The sequence below is a fragment of the Salpingoeca rosetta genome, assembly GCF_000188695.1.
Source record: "Salpingoeca rosetta unplaced genomic scaffold supercont1.34, whole genome shotgun sequence".
Lineage (NCBI taxonomy): Eukaryota > Choanoflagellata > Craspedida > Salpingoecidae > Salpingoeca > Salpingoeca rosetta.
In genome coordinates, this window is record NW_004754900.1 from 635789 (window position 1) to 645573 (window position 9785).

At 55.2% G+C, this 9785-nt stretch overlaps 2 protein-coding genes across 2 annotated transcripts in view; one reads left to right on the forward strand and one right to left on the reverse strand.

The window, feature by feature from the left end:
* PTSG_10796 (uncharacterized protein) overlaps window positions 1-2382 on the forward strand; it is a 4411-nt gene extending 2029 nt beyond the window's left edge. The window contains exons 6-12 of the mRNA XM_004988705.1: window positions 1-28; window positions 286-357; window positions 643-674; window positions 834-896; window positions 1146-1375; window positions 1720-1854; window positions 2105-2382. The exon at window positions 1-28 is cut by the window's left edge and continues 39 nt beyond it. Of these exons, the coding sequence (XP_004988762.1) occupies window positions 1-28; window positions 286-357; window positions 643-674; window positions 834-896; window positions 1146-1375; window positions 1720-1854; window positions 2105-2166 (622 nt within the window). The 3' untranslated portion in view covers window positions 2167-2382. The remainder of the gene's footprint in view (window positions 29-285; window positions 358-642; window positions 675-833; window positions 897-1145; window positions 1376-1719; window positions 1855-2104) is intronic.
* A 275-nt stretch (window positions 2383-2657) lies between these two features.
* The window catches only part of PTSG_13097 (uncharacterized protein), a gene marked incomplete at its 5' end in the record, with an annotated part of 9944 nt that continues 2816 nt past the window's right edge, over window positions 2658-9785 (reverse strand). The window contains 12 exons of the mRNA XM_004988706.1: window positions 2658-3282; window positions 3489-5330; window positions 5544-5718; window positions 6056-6193; window positions 6438-6505; window positions 7022-7109; window positions 7290-7556; window positions 8212-8277; window positions 8445-8589; window positions 8825-8897; window positions 9017-9113; window positions 9308-9596. Coding sequence (XP_004988763.1) covers window positions 2738-3282; window positions 3489-5330; window positions 5544-5718; window positions 6056-6193; window positions 6438-6505; window positions 7022-7109; window positions 7290-7556; window positions 8212-8277; window positions 8445-8589; window positions 8825-8897; window positions 9017-9113; window positions 9308-9596 — 3793 coding nt within the window. The 3' untranslated portion in view covers window positions 2658-2737. The remainder of the gene's footprint in view (window positions 3283-3488; window positions 5331-5543; window positions 5719-6055; window positions 6194-6437; window positions 6506-7021; window positions 7110-7289; window positions 7557-8211; window positions 8278-8444; window positions 8590-8824; window positions 8898-9016; window positions 9114-9307; window positions 9597-9785) is intronic.

Consider the following 9785-nt stretch of genomic DNA (forward strand, 5'->3'; position numbering starts at 1 on the left):
TCGCCCTTCAATCCGTCAGCCAGACGCGGTGCGTGGGATTATGTGTGTGCGTGTGTGTTTGTGTGCGTGTGTGTTTGTGTGTGTGTTTGTGCGTGGGCGTTTGCGTGTGTGTGTGTGTTTGTGTTTGTGTGCGTGTGTGTGTGTTTGTGCGTGTGTGTTTGTGTTTGTGTGAGCCGACACAAATGTACAACATTCCTCTCGTTCCCTCGCTGATCCCCCCCCACACACACACACTCGCGACATTTCTCTTGCTTTGCCGCCATTTGACTACGGATCATGGCACAGAACGCGGTGTCGTATGAGGAGGAGGTGCAACGCTACACCACCCCCTTTGTCATGGCAGGCGTCAACAGCAAGGTCTGGACTGGTCTGGTTCGTGGTGCTGACATACCCTTTGCTGTCGTGGTGGCGGTGACAATGTTGGTAGTGTTGATGGTGACGATGTTTGGTGCGTGCTTTGTGGACATTGTCTCGAGTCTTCCCAAGTGTCACTTGCCAAGACCCTTACAGCCTTTCAACTCACTGCAATGCATCTTTGGTCCTGATGTCCTGCTGTGTCGTGCTGTGTGCTGCATCGTGCCTGTGCCCGCTCCCATTGTACATGTGTGGTGTTACATTACGTTTCTCTCATCACTACCTCAGATTGTGCACCGCACCAACTACTTGCTCAACCAGTGAGTCACCCCATTTCGAGATTTGGCGCTTGGTGTTGACGCCTTGTCCAATGCACACACACGCACATACACACACACGCCACTACGTCTCTGCTCACCAATCCCTTCCTCTTTCCCCTTCTTGTGTGTGTGTGTGTGTGTGTGTGTGTGTGTGTGCAGCATCTACGGACCGGAATTCCGCTATCGCGAGAAGAACACGGTCAAGGGAGACGGCTGGGGCAGGTGGGTTGGACGCGAGGGTTTGATGAGAGCCAGCCTGCTTGCTGACTCACTTAAATGCGGGACTGTGCTTGCACACTTTACATGCACGCTTGGATCATCAGCACGATGCACAACCACAAATACAATCACGCACACCGCCCACATCAACCCTGTCACGTCTGACTGTTTTGTTTGTCACCGGTTCACTCTTCCCTTCCACATCAACGCTGCCACCACCGTCACCAAAACCACAACCACCACCGCCACCAGCTGGCTCTCTGGATGGCTGACGACGCTTGGGCTGGGCGCCTTTTCAGTGGGCGCGTACTTCTCCCCCACACGCAACCTCCTTCGCCGCATGCTGCCCAAACCAGGCGAGGGTCCAGACGAACACACGCGCGAGACAGGGAAGCTCGTCATGCGCTTTTATGGTGTTGGTGACAGCGCCGCCAAGCCCAAGGCCGTCGCCACCTTTGTCACGCACCACGACCCAGGATACGGTGTGTGTGTGTGTGTGTGCGTGTGTGCGTGTGTGCGTGTATGTATGTATATATGTTTGTGTGTGTCTGTGTTTGTGTGGTTGAGCAATGCGAGCGATGATTGCACATTGCACGTGTCATCTTGACGTGTGCTATTCTCTCGCATCACGCAAATACGTCTTCATTGGTTTGTACCCCCCCTCCCTCTCCTCACCATCGACACCACCATCGACACACACACACATACACACACACACACACACACACACACACACACACACACACACACACACACACACACACACACACACACACACACACACACACACACACACACACACACACACACACACACACGTGTACAGCCGAGACGGCGACGATGCTTGCTGAGTCAGCAATTTGTCTTGCGCAGGACACGGCCAAGCTGCCCGAGCGCTATGGATTCCTCACGCCCATTGCCGCAATGGGTGACACACTGGTTGCTCGCCTCCAGGCTGCAGGTGATGTGATGTGATGCGGCATGTCTTGTGGTGTCATGATGTCCTGTGTTGGTTTGGGGGAAGGACGAGAGTGCACTGTTCAATGTCTGCGGCTGCACTTTTGTTTTGTGTGTGTGTATGTGCCGCTTGTGCCCCCATACTTGCTTACAGCACGCTTTCCTTTGGTGCACCCACCTGACTTGCACATGGCCTGACCCTTACGCGCCGTACGCGCCGTACACGCCGTATACACATGTCCATGTACACACAGGCATCGACATCACTGTTGAGGACGACAAGAACACGTCCTCCACACCACCGTCCAGCCTCTGATCCTGGCACAGATTGGAACCAATCCCGCATGATGCAATGCATGCTTTCCTTCTCAACCCCCTTACATGCGCCCACAGCACCCCTGGTTTTTTTATGTTTTCTTTCCACACAATTGCGTTCAGTGCGCCCCTCTTACGTCCGTCCGTATCTCATCCTCTCATCGTGCTGTTGGTTTATTCCATTGCGTGCAACGCAATCCATACAAGCAAGACACACTTGATGTTGATCCAACGAAGACACGTGTGTGTGTGTGTTGCAAGTCATTGAGTGAGGACGTACACACACACACACGCACACGCCTGTGCACACACAGCTTGTCAAAGTCATCAGAAAGCACATTGTACACAATGCAAAGCAAACAACCCACACGTATGTACACACTCAATGTCACTGCGTCAACGCACATTCCTTACTCACACGATCCACACAAACACGCACACCCACACACCCACACATGGACACGCGTCAATACACACACCCACCCACCCACCCACACACACACACACACACAAAATGATTCGTTCAAACACGCAACGCAAGCATGTGTACATACACAACATGTTCCCTTGCGTCATCTTGGCTCAAACACGGCTGCCTTAGCGGAAGCAATGTCCGCCTGTGTTGCATCAGGCCGCGGCACAAACGCCAGCAGCCGCTGTGGCCATCCAGCGACGTCCGCGTTGGCCAATGTCCGCATGACACCGACTAGTGTGCCGTCGTTGGAGAAGTAGAGACGCGAGTTGATGCGCAATTGCCCATCCACGACCTTGAGCAGGTGGTGAGTTGGCTTGCCACGGTACATGAGCGCAAGCACATCGCAGTCTTTCTTCTCCATTCTGTAGACGAAGAAGAGGCCGTTGTCTGCGCCCTCATGGCTCCGTATCACCACATCCGCCTCGACCCGCGACATTGTGCCATGATGGAACACGGGCTGATGTTGCTGATGTTGCTGATGTTGCTGCTGCTGATGCTGCTGCTGCTGCTGCTGTTGTTGTTGTTGTTGTTGTTGTTGTTGTTGTTGTTGTTGTTGTTGTTGTTGTTGTTGTTGCGTGTCCACTCTGCTTGCATTGTGGTCCTCTTCCTCTGCGATTGGAGCTAGCAGCGATGCCGAGGCACCTGATGAACACACACGCATGCACATGAACAACCGTTCGTGAGCAGGGCCACAAGCATGATCCCACAAGCAAGCATCATCATGTTCACACATACAGTACAAAGGACACACATTCAAAGCACAGGCATACCCACACATACAAAGCACACACATACACATAGAGCGCGCATTCACCCCCCCCAAACACAATTACATGTGCCATGCTCACCTTGCATGGTGCCTGGCTCACTAATGGCGCTGTCGTCCGCTTCAGCATGACCGCTGCCAACACCACCACTGCCTTTCGCTCTGCTGCCCTTGCTGGTGGGCTGGTGCTTGCGAGGCGTGCTTGTGCTCACTAATGACGGTGATGTTGACACGGGTAGCCCGTCAACCACCCCGTTCCCAGCATCATGGTGACCGGCACCATCATCAATGACGCTGCCACCACCATACACACCGGCACCATCAGCCACGGCGTCATTACCGTCCTCTCCAACATCGCCTTCCTCCTCCATGATTGGGCTGTGCATTGGCAGTGGCTCCACAGCGGGCAGGTTGTCTTCGTCCAGGTCCACGTCCCGCGCCATGGACATGCGTCGTCGCGATGTGTTGAGATCTGCCGCCAGCACAAACTCGGACGTCCGCTGCGGTGACACGGGCATCAGCGCAATTGGGTTGTCTGCAAACGACCCACGTGTCTGAAGCAAGCTGGCGCCATCGCCTGCACCATCAGCCTGCATCAGTACCTGGAACGTGGCCTCCGCTGTTGCTGCAATGCCCATTGCGGATGCAAGCGCCTCCTGCAGCTGGCTCTCCTCCGCGCTGCCAGGAGTGGACAGTTTCGTCAGCACGTCAATGTGCAGCCGCAGTGACACGAGCACATGCACGGCGGCAGACACGCCCGATGTCACCGTGAACCGTGATCCTTGCTCCCGCTTGACAGTGCTCAGCTTCGCGTCTGCCTCCACATTTTCCGTGAGGAAGCGACCGAGTGCGGGCAGGGCACCCCCTGCGTTGCCGCAAAAGTTGGTGAATGCATCACTGCCAATGTGCATGATGTGGCGCAATGGTGCGCCAACGTTGATGGCAAGGGTTGCGTCCCTGCGTTGCACGTCCTTCAGAATCTGGATGGCCTGGCGACAGCTGACGATGCATGCGGCAACATCGCCAAAGCACTGGGCAAGCAGGTCTGGTGGCATCATGCGCTCCACCGCCAAGCCGCACACCTCCAAGTACTGCAGCACGTCTAGTAGATGTTCAAACTCAGACAGCAGCAACTCAAACCGCTGTGCCCGCTCCTCCAGGCTCTTGGGCAGCACCTGACCTGGCGCCTGCGAGGCGGATGATGGCGTGCGTGACAACCCATGCTGTTGTTGCTGCTGTGTGTCTGCGAGCACGGTGCCGCCAGGTGCTGCTGCTGTTACTGCCATGTTGGATGCGCTTGTATGAGACTGCGATCGTGAAAGCGAGCGGGACATTGCTTCGCCTGACAGGGGGCGAGACGAGTGACGTGAGACCGTGCTACCGGCACCGCGACCAATGCTGCCGTCTTGACTTCCACCGAGCACGCCGGTGGCGGTAGCATCATCGACCACGCTGCTGTTGTTGTCGTGCGAGGTGCTCAGGCGCATGCTGGCGTGCTGTGAGGACAGCGAGCGATGCAGTCGGGTTGATCCCGCCATGCCCATGGAGCCACGCGATATGGTGGACTGTGGACGCGTCGTGCGTGCAGATGCAGTTGATGCTGTTGGGGACAACGACGGTGGGGGCGATGATGTTGCTGGTCGAGCACACGCCTCGTCCACATGTGTTGTGACGCTACGCACGGAGGCATCGCGCGTGAGAGCACCCGTGGGCACGACGGACGCCATGGACGCCCTGTTGGACGCATACACGCCAACGAAGGTGCACTGCACGCTGGGGTCGGCCTGAAACGCGCCGGCGGCCTTGGTGTCGCCGCTGCCACGACCACCTGCCTGCCGCCGCTTCATGAGCTCTTGTTTCTTCCTGCGCACGCTCGTCCACTCGCGCTCCTTGGAGAACACACGCCACGTGCCGGTCACGTTACCTGAGGAATCACAGGTGTTGGGGGGTGGGGACAACCATTGAGTGCGTGCGTGTGCGTGTGCGTGTGCGTGTCATGTGTATGTTATTATGTGTGCATGTGTGTGTGTGTGTGTCATGTGTATGCAATATTTGTGCATGCGTGTATCCGTGCCCCTTGTTGTGTAATAACAGCTCACAACCCCTCTTCACCATCACCACCCCCAAACCCCCTCACCAGCTTGCTCGGCATGGTCGTCTGCGAATGCATAGGGGGCGCTGCTGTCGATGCTGTCTGCAATGATCCATGCGCCCCTCGCCTCGTGGAAGAACAGCACGACACCGCGTCCGCGCAGTCGGTACACGGGCCGGTCTGCACACACCTGCCCGCTGTACACGTACTTGCCGTTGATCTGTGGACGTGCAAGGGTGGGTTGGACGGTGGTGAGTGTGGTGGCGGTGAAAGAGGGTGGTGGGACGCAGGATGAGTGTGACGAGGGTGGAGGTGAAGGCAAGGCAAGCCAGTGCAGTGTAATGCAGTGTTGTGTGTCAGCTCTCATGTGTGGATACGCGGAAGTGTGTCGGATGCAAACTACAAGCGCCCAGAGGTGGGTGGCACATGTGCAACAAAACGCGGTGGACATGAACGATGGACTCGGCATGCATTCCGACAACAAACATGCGACACGCAACACAATAATGACACGACACGACCATCACCCCCGTGCACCCAAATTTGATTCCACTTACAAAGGCGTTTGGAGAACTCTCGTGCCTGCCTGAGACGACAACGTCTGGAAAGTGCCCAGCCTGCGCCTGAACCAGCTCATGGCTGACGGGCTGATATTGGGTCAGGCCTTGCTTCATCGGCAGCACCCAGTACCATTTCTTGTCAAGTGTGATTGTGATTGAGGCGGAGGGGGGAGGAGGGGAGGAGGTGAGAAGGTGGTAGTTTGTGTTGTCTGGTGGTGTCATGGTCTTCTTGGGGTGTTGCAATACTTCAGTCACGCAGCGGGGGCACAAGACATGGTCTGTCACTGAAGAGGTGGTGACGCAGTGGTTCAGGTCACAACAGCAATAGCAAGACAGGATGTTCAATGGGAAAGGCAGATCCTTGCAACTGTGCACACACCGGCATGTGGCTGCTCTTCATCAGCACTTCGGCGAGCGAAAAGGTCACGCACCCGTGATACCTGACGCCTGTATTGTGAAAGTGGGCGTCAGTGTGAGATGTTAGTGTGAAATGCGATGCGAAATGTGTGCGCATGTGCCCTTGTACGACTCTGCACTGTGCGTGGCGTTTTGTGGTTGTGGGATTGTGTGGGGGTGTTGAGGGAAGAAGGGACTGTTGCCAGACAGTGAATCTTCATTCGTCATGTGCACATAGAGACGAAGAAGGTCAGAAGATCGGCATCGAAACACAGATTGGTCTTGCCACCAGCAACAACAGTGCAAGAGCTTGAGTTGCTCTCCTTCATAGCCCATGGAGAAAGGGGCTTAAAGGATGGAAAAGGGTGGCGTTGGCACGTAAGAGCAAGGCAGGACCACAAGGGGGTGTGTGTGCACCGTGGTTTGTTTGATGTGTATTGTGTAACGTGCATTGTGTTGGTGGCGTGTGAGCCATGCAACTGATGTGTGCGTGCGTGTGTGTTGTGTTGTGGTGTGTGTGTGTGTGTGTGTGTGTGTGTTGTAGTGTCTGCATTCACAACGCAGCACCTGTGTTGATGTCCTCGCCGACGATGCACACGTAAATGTTCAGCTTTGTTGCCTTGCTGTGGAGCTTGGCAATGGGAAAGAAGATGTCCTGCAAGCGGCGTATACGAGAAGAAGGTGTGATCACTGTGAACCTTTTTGTGATGGTTTGACAGGTGGAACATACATCTGCGACATCCTGAACCACACTTCGGCACACACACACACACAGAGAGACACACACACACACAGAGACACACAGAGACACACAGACACACACAGGCACACACACCTCGTCGAAGGTGGGGTTGTTGGTCGCATAGTGCTTTGCACTGAACTGCTTGAAAGGGGAAGAGCGGAGCTTCGGGCGTTTGGCCTGCAGGGCTTTCTCCACCTTGTACGGCTCCGCGGGAAGAAGAAAGACGCGCGCCTGTATGATGCCGCCCTCCGACAACCTGTTGTTGAAGAGCTGCTGGCTCTGCAGCAAGGAAACGCACAAGGTGGACCCGCGGTGCAGCACTTGGAACACCACCGCCACCCGCCCTTGTTGGTCGGGCCTCTGAATCGTTCGAAACCGAGACGTCAGCATGATGTATGTATGTGTGTGTGTATGTATGTGTGTGTGTGTGTGTGTGTGTGTGTGTGTGTGTGTGTGTGTGTGTGTCGCTGTCGGCAACACGGCTCACTGGCGCAAGGGGATGTGCTGGGAGAAGGCACTGCCAACTCACAAACAAGTGTACTAGCCCTCTCGCTCTGTGTCAAAGAGGGGGAACAACAACGAGGCCCAAAATGCGGCGTTGACTCATTTGGAAAGTTTACGGGCGTCATTAACAAGATGTGACACAACGGTAACGCCCACAATAAAGGAAGGACTGTATGACGGATGCGACAGAGCTATGCATGCGTGAACGTGTGTGCATCTTGGGCAGTAATGTAAAGGTGGCATACGTTCCGTTGCAAGGGAGGTGGCATTCATTCATTCATCCAGTTTCTGTTTGACGTGAGCAAACGCAAAAGCGTGATGAGATGGGGGCTGAAGGCTTGCGTGCAGTGGTGAATGCATACGTGCATGCCGGTTCTTGTGCAATCCTAATCACACAAGCACACACACACACACACATGCACGCACACACACACACACACACACACACACACACACACCTACACACACATGCACGCACACACACACACACACACACACACACAACACGAACCTGAACGTTGACTCTGATGCCGTTCTCGCTCTTCAAGATGAGGGACGCCTCCAAGGCCGGCTCGTACTGACAACGGATACACAGCGCACACAAATGTGGCATTGGGTTGAGTAAGGGCGATTGGAGGAGTGACAAGGCACCGAGAACACGCACACACATGCAGATACCCAGACAGAGAGGCAGATGCACACACACATACACACACACACGCACGCACACACACACACACACACTTCGATTGGGAGGAACTTGAAGCGCCGCAGGAGCTGACACATGACCAGTCTGATCTCGTTCATGGCAAAGTTATTGCCGATGCAAATTCTGTTCCCGACAGAGAACGGGAAGAAGGAGTACATGTCCGTGCGCTTCTGGTAGAACCTGCGATGGGGCCGCGAGGAAGGTGGGCGTGAAGCGAGTGAGCAAATTCAGTTTGAGTCTACGACACTTGCGTGTGCTGCAATGTTCCTTCCTTGTTAGAACGTAGCACGCACGTCACAGGCGGATGAGAGCTTGCAGGACAAGCAGGGCCCCCCTCAACAAGCGCGTGGTCATCACACAAAAGGTGACACGAGGAACTCGGTGCGCGTGCAGCGGAAGTAGTGATGCATTTTACCTGTACGGATTGTACGTCTCAGGGTCATCCCACACCGTCGGGTTGTGGTGCACTGCCATAGCTTCAATGCCAACTACACGTGGCCCAGGAAGAAAGCGAATGTGAGCGGGAATGGGGAAAGGAACATAGCGAGGAGAAAAGCAACATACACACACACACACATGCGCGCGCGAACAAACGTGAATGACGTACCGGCTGTTCCAGGCTGCAATTCAGCGCCGCACTCGAGTGTGAGCGGCTCCTCAAGGACTCGGGCGACGCCGGGCACAGGCGGATACATACGCATTGCCTGCAGGCAACAGCAGGAGTGGCCGGTTGGTGTTGTGGTGCGAAGCAAGCAAGCTCGTGACATGAGTGCAGCTGAGGCCTAGAGGTAATAAATGAAAGAAGCACAGGAAGAACAAGCCACAACGAAACACGTCTCGCACACACACACACACACAACCATACACACGCACAGTCGTTTTGAATCCACAGCCTTACCTCTCTGATGCAAGCGGTGAGAAACTCAAGATTTGCGAGGCCGTCATACTCTGGTGTCTCATCACCAAACGCATCAATGACCTCCTGTCTGCATTGCTCCTGGTACTCTGGGTGGCGCGAGAAAGCAAACGTGAGCCAACTCAGCGCTGCGGAGGTGGTGTCGTGGCCTGCGAAGAGGAACGTGTCGCACTGGCTGCGGATCTCTTCGTCCGTCAGTGCCGGGTTGCCGTCCTTGTCGCGCGAGAGGAGACAGATGTCCAGGAAGTCGAACAGCGCACGCCCAGAGGGGCTGTTGTGGTGTTGTGTATGTGGGTACGCGGGTAGTGGTTGTTTGTGATCATATATGTGTGTGTGTGTGCGTCAGAGAGAGAGAGAGAGAGAGAGAGAGAGAGAGAGAGAGAGAGAGAGAGAGAGAGAGAGAGAGAGAGAGAGAGAGAGAGAGAGAGAGAGAGAGAGAGAGAGAGAGAGAGAGAGAGAG